This window comes from Pipra filicauda, unplaced genomic scaffold (assembly GCF_003945595.2).
Source record: "Pipra filicauda isolate LSUMZ 115617 unplaced genomic scaffold, ASM394559v2 scaffold71_size5581439_pilon, whole genome shotgun sequence".
Lineage (NCBI taxonomy): Eukaryota > Metazoa > Chordata > Aves > Passeriformes > Pipridae > Pipra > Pipra filicauda.
Window position 1 is genome coordinate 2371827 of NW_024104887.1, and position 19651 is coordinate 2391477.

General features: G+C 49.3%; 1 protein-coding gene across 2 annotated transcripts in view; it reads left to right on the forward strand.

Annotated features, from left to right (window-relative positions):
- ZZEF1 (zinc finger ZZ-type and EF-hand domain containing 1) overlaps positions 1-5503 on the forward strand; it is a 57218-nt gene extending 51715 nt beyond the window's left edge. For both annotated transcript variants that reach the window (XM_027734344.2, XM_027734345.2), the window contains exons 52-55: positions 585-750; positions 1368-1518; positions 2009-2080; positions 2551-5503. In XM_027734344.2, coding sequence (XP_027590145.1) covers positions 585-750; positions 1368-1518; positions 2009-2080; positions 2551-2625 — 464 coding nt within the window. In that variant the 3' untranslated portion in view covers positions 2626-5503. The remainder of the gene's footprint in view (positions 1-584; positions 751-1367; positions 1519-2008; positions 2081-2550) is intronic.
- Positions 5504-19651: the final 14148 nt, after the last annotated feature.

The window sequence follows — 19651 nt, forward strand, 5'->3', positions numbered from 1 at the left end:
GACTTTATGTTAGAAGTACAAAATCTTCACAGAGACTCAGAGATTACAATTATAACAGTGTAATTTGCATTCAGAATCTCATTATGTGACTGTAATTACACACAGGATTTAGTAAACACTCCAAGATGCCGTAGTTGAAAACAGAAATTATTGTAACTGTGTTTTTAAGAGTAGTTAGCCATTAAAATAGATTGGTTAGTTTATTTTGGAGTTTAAATATTTTTAATTAATTAGGGGCTGGGGAATAATTTACCACCAACACAACTCTACTGCATATCCCACAATAGTGAGGGCCTGTGGTTTTTTTGCCCTATTTGGGAAAAGCTTTAATTTTGGATGTGATTCTTCATAATTTTTATCTGAGTTGTGCCTCAGAAAAAGAGTTGTAATGTCAGGATGTAACATAGAATTGTCTCAGATTTTTTGTTTGGTATTTTAATTCAATATTTCTTCCTTGCCAGAGGAATACTTATATTACACATACCCTGTATATGTACTTATACAGTATATGGAGAAAACTGACTGGATGAACTGAATGATTCCCTACAGAAGTAACAGCTGCTTGAATTGACTTTTCTTTCCAGGGTTTGAAATCCTAAAGCAGATGCTGTCTGAGGAAAGGGTAATTCCTCACCTCCCACTGGCCAAAATCTGGGAATGGCAGGTGGGGGTGGCGTGTCGTCAGACGGGTCACCAGCGTTTGAAGGCCATCCACCTGCTCCTGAAGATAGTGCAGTGCAGCACCCAGGGGTGAGTGACTGCTCTGGGCTGGGCACTTGGAAAAAGGTCCAAGGGATTCAAACAACCCACCTTGAAACAGGACAGAGATAAATTTCAATTAATTTTCTAAAAGTTTGTTCTCCTTATATCAGTCGTAGTGCAGAAGTGAAGTGATGGTGATGGTCTGATTCTCTGTGAAGTGAATAACTTTTAAGTTATTGTTTTGAGTTGTGCCATTAAGCCTGTAATTGAGTTTTAGAAGGGAGATGTGTCCTAAAGCTTAAGTATGTATGGCATGGGTATTTCTAGGTGCAAGAGCATTTAGCAAAGTGATGTATATGGTTATTTTGTTTTATAGTCCTCATTTCAGGAGTACACTCAGCTTTAGAAAAGTCATTTAGACATAATCATGTATATGAAGTTTCTCCACCTCACTGCTTGAGAGTGAAATTCTTTGTGCTGAAACACTGGACTGAATTTAGATTTTAAAATACTTCTGTGTTTCTTATCCACCTGTCACAAATGTGTGGTTTTGTTCTCTTAATATTGATTCGGTTTTGCTTTCCCCCTCCACCTCCCCATTTCCAGAAACAGGCATGGTTTACTCACTATTTCATCACAATTTCATTTAAATTATTTTTTTTCAGGGACTGTGACCTCACCTTGTTGAAGCCACTTTGGCAGCTTTTCACCCATATGGAAAACAACTTGTGTCACGACATGGCCAAGCCTGGAATTCTCCTTCCTCTCCATCGTGCACTGGCAGAACTCTTCTTTGTGACAGAAAACAGAGTTACTGTAAGCAGTTCCTGCATTTGTATCCCTCCTTTCCTCACTGCTGGGAATGACATGTAGTTTAGTGTTCCACTAAGTGTAGTTTTCCTTTGTCTTGGTGAAGTCCATCATAGCTTCAGAAAGATTAAATAACCTTCTCTTGTGGGGTCTGGCAGCAAATTCTGATTGAGTGTCATTCTGTTTTCTCACCCATCGTGGGACCTTAAGTCATGACTCTTCCTTGTGCAGTTAAGGCCCTAAAGCCACTGAGAAGAATGCTGGCTTAATAATTAATTTAAAGATATTTGCATGTGGTTTTCCTTGAGTTGATTTTGAACATTACATATGAACAGTCTGTAATGAGCTGATTTCTGTGGTCACCAACTGTGCTCTAGTCCGGAGCCTCGTGTGTCGTTCTGATACCTTTGGCTGTAATGAGCAGCATTTTAATATTAATTAGTAGGATGATATCTGGTAGAAACGTTGGTGTTCACTGATGGTTTTCTGGCTGCAGGAGCTTGGATCTCTACAGGAGTATTTGCTTGCCTTAAATACTGAAGATCATCTTCATCGCTGCACAGCACAGGTAGGACTGTCCAACCCCAGGGGGTGTGGTATCTGTCTGACAGACAGTGAATGATTTCTGATTGCCCAGTGGAGTTTATAAAATAGATATTAAGGTACTTGGGCTTTACAGTACCTTGACAGGCCTCTGAAAATTGGGAATGAACTACTCGCAAATACTGTTCTGGGATATTGGGAAGGAATTCTCCCCTGTGAGGGTGGGGAGGCCCTGGCACAGGTTGCCCAGAGAAGCTGTGGCTGCCCCATCCCTGGAAGTGTCTCAGGCCAGGTTGGATGGGGCTTGGAGCAACCTGGGCTAGTGGAAGGTGTCCCTGCCCATGGCAGGGGGTGGAACAGGATGATCTTTAAGGTCCCTTCCAACCCAAACCACTCTGGGATTCTGTTTTTGTTTAATTTCCTACAGGCATTTCTTTGCCGTTTTGGATCGAGGAGAACCTTCAAAGTGACTTTGTTTTTCCTTCTCTCTTCTAGGCCCTGAAAAACATTGCTGCTATCAGCCTTGCCATTAACTATCCAAACAAATCAACAAGTTTCTGGAATGTTTAATACTGGCTCAGGCCAGAGTGCATGGGATAGTTTGTCCATAGGACGTTGGAACAAACATCTTTAACTCTGTTCAGGACAAGTTCCTTCAGCTTCAGTGTATGAGCACTCTGCAGCCTTCCTTCCTTCCACCTTGATGTAGAATTTGTACCAGTAACATGCACTTGGATGAAAAAGCACATCCTGAAGTAACTCACGCGTCGCCTACAGTTATGTATGCACATATTGTAGCATGTTAGATACACAGAACAATAGTGGGGCTTATTCCCAGGAGCTAAAGGAATGAAGGGAGCTCAAGGATGAGAATGGAAGGCCCCTGCCTTGGTGTCTTCTGCTCCCCAGGGAAACTTGATGGATGGAAAGCACTGGTGAACTCAGAGTGATCCCTCAGCATCTCCTGTACAGCTTGGAAGGGAAACAGGCCAGCAGAGTGTGGTGGGCTGTGCAGAAATGGGCCATGCTTGAATCCTGTCGTGTTTGCTTTTGCTTTGGAGGTTCCTACCCAAGGAAAAGAACTTTAATTCTTACTAAACTACGGGTTGTAAAAGGAATTCTGGGTGATTTGCGAAGCAGTTAAAGGAGTTAAATTTTAGAGCATCCTCGTGCAAGGGCTTAATGGTTCTGCTGTTCTTTGATTCATTCACCTGGATCACCTTTTCTTACCTTGATTTGTCTCCAGTGTGTTATCCCAAATAGCCCATTATTGTAGTGCAGAGAGCAAAGGCTGGCCCCCAGTCACAAGGTGGTATGAAGAGCTGAGGAACTTACACCATCACTTCTTGACAAGAAATTATTCACCAGACTTTTTTTCTTTCCATTATTTCAGTACCAGTGGCTTAGGAGGTCCTTGGCAATGTTGGGAACCAGACTCCCAGCACTCAGGGTGGGGTTAATGATCAATCCAGGCTTATCTTACAGAGCAATAACCACGTTCCTCTTAGTGAATGTGGAATGAATTGCAGACCTTCTATGCTGAAATAAATTGGCTTTCTTCCTACACAGCTACATTGGTTATTCCCTTTCCAAAGAGTTAAAAAGGACACAGAAGGATTTGGAGGTGTATTTTGTGTACCATTGCACACTATGTAGAGCTGGTCTTGTCAAATATAAATTCAGAGAACTTTTAATGCTAATTATTTTCTTCTTCCCATTTTTACTCCAGCATTAGACTATGGGGAAAAAAAAGGCAGCCAAAAGCTCTAGTAGTAACTGAGTGCAAGTTGTGTAAAGGCAGTGGGGGATGTGTTCATTGACCCTGCTTGTCCAGGAGGTGAGGGGTGCCCAGATACCAGAGTGCAACACGCACAGGAGCCCAGCTCTGGGGGATGTCCTCTGAACTGATGGGCTTATCAGCTGGGGATAGAATTTTAAGGGTGCTCCAGTCTCCCTCTGAGAGGGAAATGTGCAGTAATACATCCCCTGGTTTGTTTTTTGGTTGTTTTTTTTTTTTTTTGGGGATGGCCTCAGCGAGTGCTTCTTCAGAGCATGAGCTTGAAGCAGAATGTGATTTTTCTGCCTGAAAGACTTAAAACTGAACACCACCATGCTGGAGCCTTCAGGAATGGAGTGGCCCTCTTAGCAAATGAGAATGCCAGGATTCAGGAAAAATCTATTTTATCAGACACTGAAAGGAAGCAGAGAGATCCTGCTCTGAACCCCCTCCTGGAGCATCCTGTAGTTGATTTCCTTAAAGAGGTCACGGTGGGAAGGGAATTACCCAAGTTTGGTGTATCTTTAATGCACAGATCAGGATCCCTGGGGAACCAACTGCTCCACACCTTGTCATGCACAGACATTCTGGGAAAGGGGAGTTGCTCCACCAAAACCAGACCTTCCTAAGCCTGTGGTAGGGAGTTGTATCCATGGGGCAGGTGAGCCTCTGGAAATGGCTTTTGTGGAGCAGTAGGACTTTGCATTCACCGCTCCCTGGGAATCCATGGCTGAGGAATCACGGATCTGCAGCGGGCTGGAGTGCTGAGGCAGCTGCCCAGCTCTGCCTGCTCAGTCACAGGAGGCTTTTTCTTTTTTCACATCAGGGATGCCGACTGTAAATAAACCCTGCACAGAACCTGTCACGGCTCTATCATAGTCACCTTTATTTCTGTTGGACTTTTTTGCTTTCTGGATGAAGACATGAGGCTGCAAGGATGACACAGGAGTGGCCAGAGTTCCTTACTAGGCAAACCACTCAACTTACTCTACCAGCAGTAACTGGCCTGTGAGTCAGTTGTCCTGCCCCGGAGGGACTGTCTGGGAACAGTGTCCACTAAATATAATTTCTACCCACTAGATGGAACTGAAGGACTGTGACCTGAGTTGACACTGAATCTGTTGCTGCCTTACAACTCAAATCATTAATTATGGATTTTTTAACAGACAAGAAACACTGATTATTTTTTTTTCTTCTGGTAGTTCTAAAGAAAGAGGAGTAGAATACCAATAATGAATATTCATGATCAATCACATTTTGAAAATTATGCAGGAGTTCCAAGTGGATGTGGATGATGCTATTGAATTGTATAAAACTGTCTGGAAAACAGGTATGCTGAAAAAAATGTGCCTAATATAAAAAAAAAAAAAACCAACAACTAAAAAAGGTTGTCCTGCCTGAATCACCTATGATGTGTTTAAAACAAACCATATTGTTCCTAATGATACATTTGAATTGCTTTCATTAAACACTTAAAACCGAGAGTTTTATAATTTCTTTTCTTACAGGTTTACTACTTTGCAATTTTTATCAGTTGTTTAAAATATATCAGACCTTTAGATTTATTCCTATTCAGTTCAACATGTAAAAAGAAAGCTACAGATGTGGGTAAAATATGCAAATGAAGAGAAATATATTGTAAAAATTCTATAAAAACAAAAGAGTTCAACACTGTGTCTGTTTTTTGTTTGCTTTTCTCTTCTGCTTGCTGAATGTTTAATGCTGGAATTTGCAGTGAGATCCAGGCTTTTTCCTATGAATCCTCATTTTCCATGCCTGTAAGCAAACCTGCTTGTCCTCATGTGGTTAGTAAATATCTAATACTGAGTTATGCAGGAGCCAGACTTCTGGAGTCATCTCCTAAATTCCAGCCCTGCTGTTTACATTCCAGTGGCCTTACCCTAAAAATTCAGTTTTCCCATGGATCTCCATTGGTTTCAGTGCTTGTGTGTGTTTACATCCAGACCCGAAATGCACATCTGGGGGCCCAGATGTCTCACGGAAAGCTGAGATTTATCTTAATGGGTCTTGATTCTAATTAGTGATGTTCGTCAGTGCAGGGTTGTGCCACCCTGGTCCGGTGGGTTTAATTGGGAAGGTTGTTTACCTCGGGTTTGGCTGGAGGAAAGGGCTGTTCAGGGAAGCCTGAGTGAGGCAGTCAACATCTTTCTGTATTTGCCTAAAGCTGCAGGTTGTTCCCTTGGAGAAGGTTCTAATTAGGTAATTTTATTAAACACAAACAAATAGCGGGATTGTGAAGCTGTGGGAGAGTGAGGAGCCTTCCCTGAGACAGCGAGGTCGAGGTTCCAGCTGATGAACCTCAGACAAGTCCAGTTGCATTGCTCTGAAAGTCAGTGTGGTGCCAGGCACTGGAATGTGACAGAGGGCACAGCTGTAACATTAGGGGTCTGGTTTTCAGATCAAGTTGGTTAAGACTGCTTTTCTTTCAAGAGATCAGAATTAGGCTGCAGGCTAGTTTAGAGGTGGGTGACTCTCTAAAATCTGCTTTTAGGAGAAGGCTGAGCTGCGTTCAAAACAAAACTGGCCCAATCCCTGAGTTTCCACAGTCCATCTCAGGTTTAGTGTTTTCAGTAGGCCTTGCACCTTCGCAAACACAAGGACAAGACCTGCCCTTTTATACCCTTTTAAATCTGGAATGACCATCCTCAAATCCATGGATTGCCCTGCTATAAAACCTGGGCACAGTGGAGCAGAACAAAGCCCCACAGTCTGATTCAGTCCTTTCCCTTTTACATGATGAATCACCCAGAGGTGAGTTGTGTTGGGAGTCTGCTGGGGAGGCCACCAGCTCTTTTCAGGGGCCAAAACCCAACCCCAACCATGGGAGCCTCTAAATCCATGACCTGGCCTTTAGGTAGAGCTCCAGAATGTTGGAAAACACATTAATATATGTAAAGAGGATGGTTTTTAACAGTGGGACAGTTTGTAGGAGGTCGGGCTGGATAATAATTGGAACAAAGAATGTGTGTTGGTAAAATGGCCTGGAAAAACAGGAACTGTGCTGGGATCTGTAGGGGGAAACCAAAATCTGGCCCATCTCGCCTCTGGATTTAAAGAAGTCAATTCCTATTCAACTGAATACAAGAAATCCACTGTGAATAAGGAAGGAATTAAGTAAGAGATGAAGGAAGTAAGATTAAAGCTCATTCTTTCCATGATGGTCAGGTCTAATTTAATCAGGTCTGTTCTGCAGTAAAATCTTTCCTGGTTTTTACCTCAGAAAGAACAAATAATAAAAAGCTGGTACCCAGCTCCAGGTTACAATGTTGAGGAGCTCATACGTGGGTATGCAGAAATAAACACTTAAAAAAAAAAACAACCCAAACCTTATTTCCTGCAACTGGAAACATCACCAGGCATTCCTGATAAAAAGATGGAAATCTCAGGCAGTTTTATTGGGGCCCTTAGCATTTAGAGATTCATTCTTTTTATACACAAGGGCTGGGAATGTTTGGATTAAGGAGCATGGGGAAAAGAAGTGGAGAAGGGATAACTGGATTGTCTTGGAGACAGAGTCCACCCAAGTGTTGGGCAGTTGGATGGGGAGTTTCTCCCACTAAAGCTTTTCTGACAGAGCTGTGATGAATTTTTTAAAGCTGGTTTCTTCCTTCCATTCCCCACTTTACTGTCTGACTTTCCATAATCTTACTGCACAAATCTTACTGCATTTGTGGTATTTTTTCCTTAACATTTGCAGTGCAAATAACAAATATTTAAACTTGCGTTGCATGGAAAAAAAAAAAAATCAGCTTTATGAAAACTGAAGAAATGTGAGTGGAAGTGCCTGCAAATATTTGTCAGCGGTATTTTCTCTCGCAGGCTCGTTTCCAAAACACTTTGTTGGCCTCTCCTCACAGCTGGATCATCACATGTGGTGGCTCCAAGCCATTTCCATTACCTGCACGTCCTCAGGAGTCAGTGCTGGGAGAGATGCTCCATTCCACAGGTTGGTGTGGGCTGTGCCCAGCAGGGAATCCCTCTCCTCCCTTCACAAACACATCCAAAACCAACCCTTGGCTGCTCTCAGATGGTGTTTGGGCTCTTCCAGGAGGTGTTGGTGAGGTCAGTGCTGAACATCCCACCTTTGTACAACTTCATGTCCAATATCTGACACACTGAATTCTTTTTAGTTCTTTATAATGAGTCATTCCCCTAGCACAGGTTGCCCAGAGAAGCTGTGGCTGCCCCATCCCTGGAAGTGTCCAAAGCCAGGCTGGACAGGGTTTGGAGCAACCTGGGCTAGTGGAAGGTGTCCCTGCCCATGGCAGGGGCATGAAATGAGATGAGCTTTAAGATCCCTTCCCCTCCAGATTATTGTGGGATTCTCTGATCTTTGACACCTCTGTGGAGGTGGGTTGGTACCTCAGCTCTCACCTCTTGCCTTTCAGGCACCCAAAGGTTTTAACCTCCTCGAGCACATAAAATTTCTAAAACCCAACAAAACACCTGAGGAAATGCTTCCCCTTATGACTTTATATTTTGTAATCAGTAAAACCAGCCTCTACAGGTTTTTCTCTCTCCAATAGGTCACGTCCTATGGTCTGACACCTACAATAGCACTTCAGTATGTGGCTAGACATTTACTGGGGCTTCAATTCATCACTGTGCTTATCTTAGACCAAATTAAATATGGAATTAAGGTCTAATTGTAAGCACATCTAGTTCAGCATTGAAAGGTAGGCTTTAAATTGGTTTTGTTGCCTTGGAGCCTAAACAGACCACGCTGTTGATGGGAAGTACGTAAATTGTACAGCTCTCCCTTGCATCCAGCAGGATCTGCACAGGCACAAAACAAAAAGATGAAGTCTTGAGTCAGGAGAAGCGTTGAGTCAGGAGACCTTTATTCTCATCATCTTGCTTGAGAACAAGTCATGTCTGCGTTTCTTACCCTTCTCCTCTACATAAACCACCCACAGAAAGCTCATTAATCAAAAATGTCAATGGTTTCACAGAAATCCCCCCCCCCCCCTCACACTTTGGGGTTTATGTTCCTCTGAGCAGCAGGTTGGGCTCTTTTTCTCCCCACCAATGGTATTTCTCTTTTCCTTTTTTTTTTTTTTTAATGTTTTTGTTCCTCCACACTGCGTTAATATTTAAACAGAAAAGAGCGTTTCATCCTCCGTGGGGTCGGGTTTGGATGCGCTGCTGGATTTTAAACGACATCTTTTTTTTTTTTCCCCTCCACTCATTCTCCAGTTTCAAAATGCACCGTGATGTGTTTGATCTTTTGGCACCTTCTTTTCTGCAGGAGATGCCTCAGCCTCTCCAGAGCTGCTGGCACCTGGGAGGGTGTGCTCTGTGCTCAGCATCCTCCCCAGCTCCCTCTCCCTGCTCTGGCTCCTGCCTTTTCCTTTGCTCGAGGGAGTCAAACCTGTGGAGGCAGGACCTGGGGAGCTGAAAATAGTTGTTTTATTTACCAGAAACGCAAAGGCTCTCTGAGAGTAAAGCAAATCCCTCCCGAATTTTGTACTAATAATGCTTAGCACCAGCAGAGCTGCTGCTGAGAGGTTATAGCTTCTCTTTAATTAAGCCCACACGAGTTGAGGGGGGATATCCATGGATGAGGAGTGTGTGGACTGATATCCAGGAGGTCCCACTGCCTGTCCTCCATCCTTGTGCTTGCTGTAGGAACTGGAGACGCTGCTCTGCTCCACGAGGCCTCCTCCCATCCAAAATCACTGTTAGAAGGGCACAAGAAAGGTGCCTCCAGTTCCTGGTGGGTTTTCCCTGCTTTTTCCCCAACACTCCACTGCGGGACAGCTGCAGAGTCGGAGCCGTCGGTGCCCTCGCCTGCCGCGGCGTGAGCGGCTGCTGCTCTTGGAGCAGTAAAATCCCATTTCCTTCCCAGCTCGTTGCCTCCAGCGCTCCCCTCGCCAGGCAGCCGAGATTCCCAGCTGGGAACAGCGTGTCCTGCGGCGGGCACCGGGAAGCGCCTGTTCCTGGCACGCAGCCCCGGCGGGGCTCTCGCCCCCGGAGCGGCTGCCGGCTCTGCCCGAGCTGCCCGAGCTGCCCACGGAGCGCCGGGAGGGAGCGGGGACCTGCCCGGCTGCCGGGGGTCCGGCTCAGCTGGAGATGCTCCAGCTCACCTGGCCGAGAGCGGCTCTGCAGCTTCCCGGAGTTGCAAACCCCGCGTTTGACACAGCGGGGACAGCTCTGCCTTTTATTCCCGGGCTCCGGAGCAAGAGGAGCTTGCATTCCCTGGGGGCAAGTCCTGCTCCCTCGCAGAAAGCATCCTCTGCACCCCGCGGCAGGCCTGGCCTCTCCTGGGTTTGGGTCTAGTTTGTTCCCTCCTCAGGAAGCAGCTCCTGCACACGAGTGACCCACCAGCCCTTTACTGCCCTGATGGACACAGCCAGGACACCACCATGGGCTGTCAGTGCCACCATGGGCTGTCAGTGCCACCGTGGGCTGTCATGTGCTGGTGGCCCATTGTCTTCCCAGGGCAGCCTCTGGCTTTTTTTTCCTTTTAAGACTTTTCCTCCTTGATGTGGCTGTACACGAGGTCACAACGACCTGTGGCTTCAATTACAAACTAGTCCTTTGGATGAGTTAAACCAGACAATTGCAGCTTAGCCCCAGCTGGTAAGAGGTTCACTGGAGGATTCAGGAGCCCTCACCTGGAGCAAAACTTGACCTAAGTGTGAATCTGTCTGGACAAAGGCTGGTGTTTGTGTCCCACCACCCATCCCACACTGGCACCCCGAGCCTGGCTCTGCCCTCTTGGTGGTGCAGTTCAGCTCTCTGAGCTTCTCCTCTGGTGGCACAGCCAAACTCCTGGCTCAGATGTGTCTCTTCTGGCTGTGCCAGATCTCTCAGGAGGATTTGGCTGTGCCAGAGCCCCCCTTTCTGCAGGGGATGTAGAAGAAACAAGGCAAGACGGGGGGGCTGGGGCTGTTTGGGGATGCTGCACCCCCGGACACCCTGTGATGGGTGTTGGTTTGACCTGCTACTGCTCATGGTTTTGCTTTGGGTGCTGCCAGCAGGGCTCTTGGAGCAGCTTTTTGCCTCTCCCATTGCAGGTGCCTGGGATGGGATCAAGGGAAGCCCGAGGGTGTGTCCAGCTAAAGCACCGGGCAGGGTACCAGCCTTTGGAGATCTCTACAAGCCAGGGAGCACCAGCCCCAGGCTGCAGCTGCAACAGGTGACACTGGAAGAGCAGCATCTGGCAGGCAGGGCTGGGTGATCCCCAAAATAAACCATTCCTTTGGGGCTCCTGCTGCGGAGCTGGGACCCTGCTGTGCTGCCGGGAGTGATGGAGCAGCCCTGAGCACAACCAGCCATGTCCATGAACCCCCAGCCCAGCTCCAGCCCCGGGGGATGCCGGAGGGGGCAGGTTTGTGCTCACTGCAGGTCCCCCTGTCCTGATTTTTCAGCAGTTGCCTCCCACGGCCGTGACCCAGCCCCGGCACCTTCCCGGGAAGCCCTGCCAGCTCATAAACCACTTTCAATCTCTCAAGAAGGTCCTTTGTGCAGCCTTTTGTCAACAGGGCCTGTCCCATTGCTATAGCTACGGCCCCTTTGCTGCCGGACACACCTGTTTGTTTTTCCAGCTCCTTTCTGTTGCCGTCAGACTTCTCTGCCACCTAAACAAAACTCCTGAGAAAAGCCCTGCCCTGGTCCTGCGCCCTCCTCACCCTTCCCGGGTAAGGAAACTCCTTTCTCCCCTGGGATCAGTTTTCTGCAGGCAGTGGCCCCAAACCAGCCTGCTCAGCCCCTGGGCACAGCTTTGTTTGCTGGTTTTTGCCCTTAAAATCACCGTGTTCGTGGTGGAGCAGAGCTGGGGGAGATGTTGTTTGCAGCCAGACTCCTTGGGAAGGGTCAGGAGTGGTGATGTCCCCACGTCCCATCAGTGGGAATTCGGCAGATACACCACAGGGTTTTTCTCATTGAATACTTCCCCCTCATGCAAAAAACTCTCCCAAATTAGTGCTTTTGGGATATCGACCTCATGTGTCCACTTGGGCAGCTGGAACTGCCCCAGCCCTGGGTTCAGCACAGTGTGGAGGCTTTTCCCCCTTAGGACCCTGTGCTTTCCCTGGTACCAGGAGCCTTCCCAGGGCTTTGCGTTGCCTTTTAGGGAGACTTAAGAAAGGAAAATATTCCACATTCACGAGGTGTGGCTGCTGTGTGCCCAGAGGGAAAACATCCAGCGGTGGAAACCATCCCAGGGGAATTACCCTTCATTTGCAAGGTGTTTCTCCTGCGCCAGCCTGGGTTTCAACAAAAAAGTGAGGGGAAAAAAGGCTTATCGTGACCTTTATCAGGGCGACTTGACCACAAGGATCCTGCTTTTCTTTTCCCATGTTTCATTCTTCCCCTTCCAGATGTGGCTGAGGTTTGTCCCTGGCACTGGGGCCGTGGGATCCACTGCTTGGGCATGGCCGAGCTGCCAGTTTTTGCTCCCCTGCTCCCTGCATCCAACCCCGGCGTGGCTGAGTCACGCTCTCCGCTGCTGGATGACTCACCAGGATCGCCAGGAGATCTCCGGAGAACCTCTGGAGCCCGGAAGAGAAATCCACCCCCAGGCTGCAACGTTTAATCCCACCGTGCCAGAGCTCCAGCGCTTCCCGCTGGGACCCGAAGTGATGCTGGAAAGGAGCAGGGAAATGCCTGGGGATGCAGAGCCCCAGCTGGACATGGAGACGTGATGGTCCTGCTGACAAGGGTGGGCTGAGGCAGGGAGCAGGTTGCCAGGATTTGGCCCTACTTTTGTGCAAGCTGGCAACAAAATAATCCAACAAAACCTCTTTGTTTCACCCAAATGTTACTGCTGTTTGTTGCCCTGCAGCTTTGGTGTCGCTTCCAAATATTTAATGTGTTGGAAATTGTATTTTTGATTAACAAGATGTATTTGGGGTGTGTGTGTGGGGGGGGTGTTATCATTTTAAAAAGCAAAAAAATGACCTTTAATGCTCTTAATTAAACAAGGATGGGTTTGGCAACGCCACCAAGGTCTTGCACCTCATCCGACCCTCACCCCCTGTGCAGGAGCTGAGCCTGGCACTGTGTTATAGCTGTCAGGTCTTGCCTGAAATTCCAGATATTCAGGATCTGCTCTGACACGAGCCATGTCCCCGATTCCAGCCCCGCGGGGACTCGCTGCTGCGGGTTTGCACATCTGGAGCACGGGCACATCCGTGCAGCTGCTCCGGGAGGGATGGAGCAGTGCTGGGGAGCGCAGGCAGGAAGGGCAGGAGAACAGCTGGAGCGTTTTAGGGCTGTCCCAGCTCTCCCGCTGCTCGTCACCCCGCGGGCAGGCAAAACCAAGCTGCTGTTGGGTGGAAAACGAGCCTTTCAGGAGGGATCGGTCACGCTCGGCCGGACCCAGAAACCAGGGAGGCGGCTGCTCCTGCCCCACGCTCCCATTTGTCTTGGAGAAAAACATCCAGTTTTGATATTTAAGATTTCCAGCAATGGAAAATTCGCAGCAGCCGCGGGCTGGGGAGCCAGGCGCTAATTGGCGGAACTTGTAGGAAGAGCGTCCCTCCAGCTCTTTTCCATTGGAAAATCCAAGAGCTTACTCCAACTGTTGATTCCTCGTAAAAACTAAAGCAAAACATGCTGGGTGGGGAAGTAGGGGTGAGGGAAGATCTTGACAGTGTTGTAGCAGCCCTTTTCGCTCCGTCAGGACAAATATTTACATTTTTTTGTTGTAAAGTTACTCTTGTTTGGAAATAATTTGTTTTATTTTGCACTCTGTTACCAGCTTTGACAAATCACAAAGAAAAACGAAGTGACTTCGCAGAAATACGATGTTTTGGCTAAAGAAGGACAACTTTTTTTTTTCCTTCCCTAATTTTCCCTGGGAATGTTGACATTTCGAGGCCTTTTCCAACTGGGAGATTTCAGAGCGAGCTCTCGTCCCCCTTTGTATCAGAGAACAGAACAATAATTCTCGAAGGGTTAATAAATCTTTTTATGATTTTTTTAATCCATCCTGCACTGCCTGGTTCTCAGGACTGGAGCCATCTGTGACACTTCCTAATGCTGTGCCCAAACCCACCCGGAGCATCTGCTGCTCCCGGCAGCGGCACTGCTGGGATTTAGTAAATCAATTAGAAATCATTAACAAACGAGCACTGCAGGTACCACCTAGAGATCATGCAAACAGCACTTGAAAAGAAAATGTTCCCCTTTTTTGCCAAAGCACCTCTGGCTGGGTGAGCACAGGTGTGTTTTCTCCCTGTCCAGAGGCAGTAACACCCCTCCAGGTGTGTGAATCCCTGCAGGTGTTTTCCCTGCACTGGAAAGGGTGGAGTGGTTCAGGTGATTGGTCTGGGAATACAGTCACAGCTAATGGGGCCAGGTGAGGGCTGTGGGGTCACATCCCTGCCCACAGTGGCAATGTGTGCCATGTCATATGTCTCATGGAGCAACAGATGACAGGGGAGGGATGGGAGAGGTCCCAGGAAGGCTGTGGGCTCAGAAGTGGCTCTTCATCAACCATGTGACATCCCATCATGGCAAAATCCAGTCTTAGCTTGGGCTTTTCCTTTGGGAATCGGATTTGAGACCCACTGAAGCACTCCTGTCCCCATAACCCTTCTGGGCTTGCCGCAAGGTGGACAAAAGCACTTTGCATCCCAAAGTTGGTGACCCCACACCTGTCCCCGGGGCAGTGGCTCCAGAATCTCAATGTTTTCATCCCCTTCCTTCCCAAAATCTCCCTTGGCTCCAACGCACCCAAACTCCTCCAGCCCTACCAGCTCCCCTGCTGTGATCAAAGCCTGATGTGATGCATCCCAGCACCCATGGGTGCAGAGAGGCTCTGTCCCTCTCATCCTGCAGAGCCATTCCCGTTGGGAGCTTTGCCACGGGGGTCTGGAGAGTGGGGAGCTGTGCCAGCTCCTTCCCAGCAGCATGGAATGCTCAGGAGGAGCCCCCAGTGAGGTGCTGGGCCCTTCCCACAGCACTGAGCACAGCTGGGAGTCACGGCTGAGGGTGCCCTGTGCTCTCCAATGCTGCCCAGTTCCTGAGGAAGCTCCTTGGCTGCCCACCCTGGAGAATTCCCCTGTCCCAACCATGGGGAAACTGGTCCTGACAGCAGACCTGGCTCTCAGCTCACCCCTCACCCAGGGCTGGGGGGTTTGTGTGGGGTGCAGGGGTGGACTGGGGGACAGGCTCCTCTCTATCCACGAGCTTTCTGCTGGAAAACTTCCCTTTTGGTGACCCTGTGCCTGCTGTGCAGCAGGTGGGAGAAGCTAATCCAGGCCTGCAGGTGCAGGCAGCTGGTCCAGGTGTGTGCATCAGGGCTAAGCCCTGCCTAATCAGTCAGGAATGAAAAGGGCTGAGTCCTCCTTTAAAAGCCCTTTGCACGGCCTGGGTGAGCTCTTCCTCTGCTTCCAGCAGGTCCAGCACCTCCTCCCACCCTGCAGCTCCTGTTCCTGCTCTCCTGGTAAGCAGAGGTTGTTCAGAGTTTTGGCTGTGCCCCTGCACTGCTGTGGGGCACCCTCATGTCCTGTGGCACCTGCTGGTCACCAGTGCTTGGGGCAGGAACAGGGCCCACTCCAGCACCCCTTTTCAGGCAGGGAAGGGGCTGGTGGGGGGCACTGCTGAGGGATCTGGGCTCAGGCAGGGCTGGCTGCTGCTGCCTGTTCCCCGCTCTCCTCTGGCACATCCCCTCGCTCAATCACTTCCTTCCTCCCATCCCGTTTTTCCAGTGATGCTTCTGCCGCTGTCTCCTGTCCCAGCAGCTGTTTTGTAGCAGGGGCTATTTTGACTGCTCAGTTAACTATTTATCCAGATGGAGCAGGGCTGTTGTCATGAGCCTGGCATGTTTTTTCCATATACAAATTCTGTGTCAGAGCAGAGAGGACAAACCCCTACTATCTCCAGAGCAGGGGGTGTGTTTGCTTTGGCCATGCTGAGCATCCCCAGGTCCCAGCCCTTCTCCAGCCCCTTTGGATCAAATTTGGGGTTTTTTTTTCCTCCCCATCCCCGCTCTTTCCTTCATCACTGGACCTCGCCCTGGCCCAGCTGCTGTGAGGAACTGGCTGCCTTTATTTTCCTACCACTTAATCTTAATCAAATGCAAATCCCAAACACTTTGCAAGCCCAGTGACCTGTGCAGATGTCAACTGCTCTGCCCGGGGATGCTGTTTGCTGCCCTGGGACCCCAATCCCTGGTGGGGATGGAGGGGTGATGTGGCCCCACAACCATTCCTGGCTGTGCCCAAAACTGAGGTCCCACGGGGTCCCCAGCCTCCCATGAGGGAGCTCAGGGAGGATTTTGTGCGTCCTCCCAGGGCCCAAACACTTTGTCTGGGCTTTGGAGCTGGGTCTCTGCAGCCCCTGTTATGGCACAAACCCTCTGCAGAGCTCAGCTCCCAAATGTACTGCTTTTTCACCCATTTCTGCTGCTGCTTGAAGACTTTTGACTCACAGCTGCCTTTTCCCCAGCAGGGTGGTGCAATCACCTCTGGAGCCCCCATAGCTCCCCATCTTCATAGGGACACGAAATGGCTTCACCTGAGCATCTCCCTAAACAAATTCCTTGGGGGATTTTTGCCTCCATCCCATCCTCCAGCTGGACTGAGGATTTCCCCAGGAGCCAAACCCATGGCCTGAAGAGCTGAGGGTGCCTGTGCCCCTCCAGTCCCCTGGAACACACCAGAGCCCAGATTTGGCTGCTCAGCAGCATTTGCATTGAAAATCCCAACTTTGAAATGCAAAAAGTGCCTGGATGCCACAGAAGCCATTGCCACAAGGGAATTTACAGCAAAGCATGAATATTTATCAGAAAACATTGTGGTTTTCCCTCTGCTAGTGAATCTCAGGATAATTATTTTCTTTGCTCCTTCCTTTGGGGATGAGCAAGGGCAGCCCCAGCTCCTGCTGGAGGGGACATTTCTCACCATCTCACAGAAAAACTAGCTGAAATTCAGAAAACCATCCCAAAACTTGCTCCTCTGGCAGCATTTCTTTCCCTTTCAGCTCTTTTCTTTGCAGAGAGCCTGAAGTTTCTGAGTGCACTTGTTGCTTGGTGCACGAAAGGAAAGTTGGCAGCAACCTGGGCTATTGTCATGGCCCATTATGAAACCCAAGGATTTCAGTTACGCTTCCTCCACGCCGTCCTTATCGAGGTTTTGCATGTTTTTGGCATTTCTTCATGTGGTTGCAGGGGTGCAAAATACTGAAGGCACCAGGCACCTCACCCTGATGCCTCCAGCCCCCGTGTGAGGGTATTTTAATGGAGATGAATGTCTCCCAGCACAATTTATTTAGTAAGTTCCCTGTTATTTCTATTCACGGGTTGTCAGCCGAGGTTTGCTGAGGGGTTTGAGCTCATTTGTGGTGATGGTTGGTTGCTGGAGGCTTTGCAGCAGCATCTTGGGGTGCATCACTGTACCTGGGAACTCAAATATCAGATCCCACGCACGGGCTAGGGGCATGGTGAGGATGTGTCCACGTGGAGTTGCGTGATGGTAGGAGTGAAATCGGGTCAGAAATGTTTATTTGCAGCCTGTCCCCGTGGGGATGTGCTGCCACCCCAGAGCAGCCCCGGCCAAGCCCCGTGTGCCGTGCCCGCGACGGCCCCGCCGTGTTTGTGTCAGACACAAGTGCACCCTTGGCCAGCAGCCACTGAGCAGCAGCACAAGGGTGTTCAGCTTCCTCAAGCTGCCTGGCCATGGAGATAAGTGCTGGGGCAGGAAATGTCTCGCTCCGTGCTGGGATAGAGCGAATCCTGGCTCCCCGGCACGAGGGGGGCTGGGGTTGGGAGGGGAAGATCAGCACCCCAGCTCCTCACCAGTGGTGGGGATGTCCCTGGGGTTTGGCACGTGCTTTCCTGTGAGATCCCTTCCTGGGGGTGTCCCAGTGTGGGTGTGGTGCGATTGGAGGGTGCAGAAGGCAGCAGGAGGAGGAGGCAACATCCCCATCCTATGGCCACAGAACCATCCCGGCTGTGACCCCACAGGTCACATCGTGCCATGAGCACCCCATGGTCTGTTCCACGCTCACCCCAACAAGAAAAGCTGGGAGTGACAAGGAGGAATGGCTTTAAATGTAAAGAGAGAAGATTTAAATGTGGTATTGGGAAGAAATTCTAGCCTGTGAGGGTGGTGAGGCCCTGGCACAGGTTGCCCAGAGAAGCTGTGGCTGCCCCTGGATCCCTGCAAGTGTCCAAGGCCAGGCTGGACGGGGCTTGGAGCAACCTGGGCTAGTGGAAGGTGTTCCTGCCCATGGCATAGGGGTTGGAACAAGTTTTATTTAGAAGGGACCTTAAACAGCATCCAGTCTGTGATTCTATGAAGTCCCCCTATTTCCCAGGAGAATTCTGACCAGATACAGAAACAGGGACTTTTCCATGTGCTCAGTGTCCACAGAATTGTTGTTAGAGCCAATCTTTCTGAGGAAAGGGAGCCTTTTTTGAGCTGTGCACAGGTACTGAGGGATTTCCTAACGCTGGGGTGTAGAAGACCCCTCTGCCCCAGCAGCTCCAGTGCTGATGTTGGAATCTGACACGTTGGGAGCCGCATCCAGCGCAGCTTCCACTGCGGGTTGTGGCGGGCTGTGCTTTGCCAACAGCTCCATGCACGGTGCACAAGGAAGATCCTGATCTGGCCCAAAAACAAAAAGCAAACCAGCCCAAAGCTATCTCCACAAACCAAGCCTGGAAATGCAGGAAGAATTCCCGCACCCTCTGCCAGCAGCGTCTGCCCTTCTCCTTGCCGGGGATAATTGCTCCGTCTACCAGCAAGCTGCTCCTGGCAGTGCTTGGCTGGGACATGGTGTCCCAGGGACCGGCTGCTTTCCTGGGGCTGTGAGCACTGGAACAGCCTCCAGGCATTTGCTCGCTGCCATTTCACGGGATTTGCTTTTGGAGAGGGGCAGGCAGGGTGTGGGATGAAACAGTCACTGGGGCTGGAGGCTGCTGGATGGTTTGCAAAATAATAGCTCTTAATAAGACACCCTAATATTTCATAGAAGCCTAGAATCCCAGGCTGGAAGGAACCTCAAGGGTCGTCTGGTCCAACCTTTCTTGGCGAAAACGTGGTCTAGACAAGATGGCCCAGCACCACATCCAGGCAAACCTTAGGAGTCCAGCGCTGGGGAAACCACCACTTCCCTGGGGAGGTTATTCCAATGGCTGATTGTTCTCATTGTGAAAAATTTTCCTCTTATGTCCAGTTGGAATCTCCCCAGGAATAACTTGTACCCAGGGCAGGGTGTGATTTTTTCCTAAAGGGTTCTTGCACACAAGCTTTTCCTGGAGGGAGAGAAAAAAAAAATTAATCAGATTAAAAAAATGAAAGTAATTGGAGTAATAGGGTGGGGGTGCACATAGGGCTGGGCATCAGCGAGCCCTGCACGTCCCCCAACAGCAGCTCTGCATCCTCATTTTTTTTAGAATGTGGGAGAGAGCAATGGTTTGGCTCAGCACAGCCAGAATGATTCCAGTTGTGCCTGGGGTTGGATCCACGGCGAGCTCCGGGAGAGGGACCTGACTCAACCAGTCACCAGCAGATCGTTTAGGAGTTTTATTTCTTTATTGGTGATTAATGGCAGTGTTTCGTTTCTAATGGAAGGAAATAGGGAGGAAATGGTTTCTTGCCTTCATTTGTCAGGGATTTGTTTAAACGGGCGCTCGCGTTCCCTGGAAATAAGTCACGGCTGCGTATTTTCAGGGACAAGAAGCTGGTCAGGCTGAGGCTGGATGTCAGATGTTTGGACAATGGAGCACTCCAGGTTTTCCTGTGCAAGGCTGTTCCCATTGCCTTCCCCATCCCATCCTCTCGGCCCCGTGCCAGGGACCCCCCGTGTCCTGCTACCGGCAGATAGAGCAAGAGGGTTTGCAAT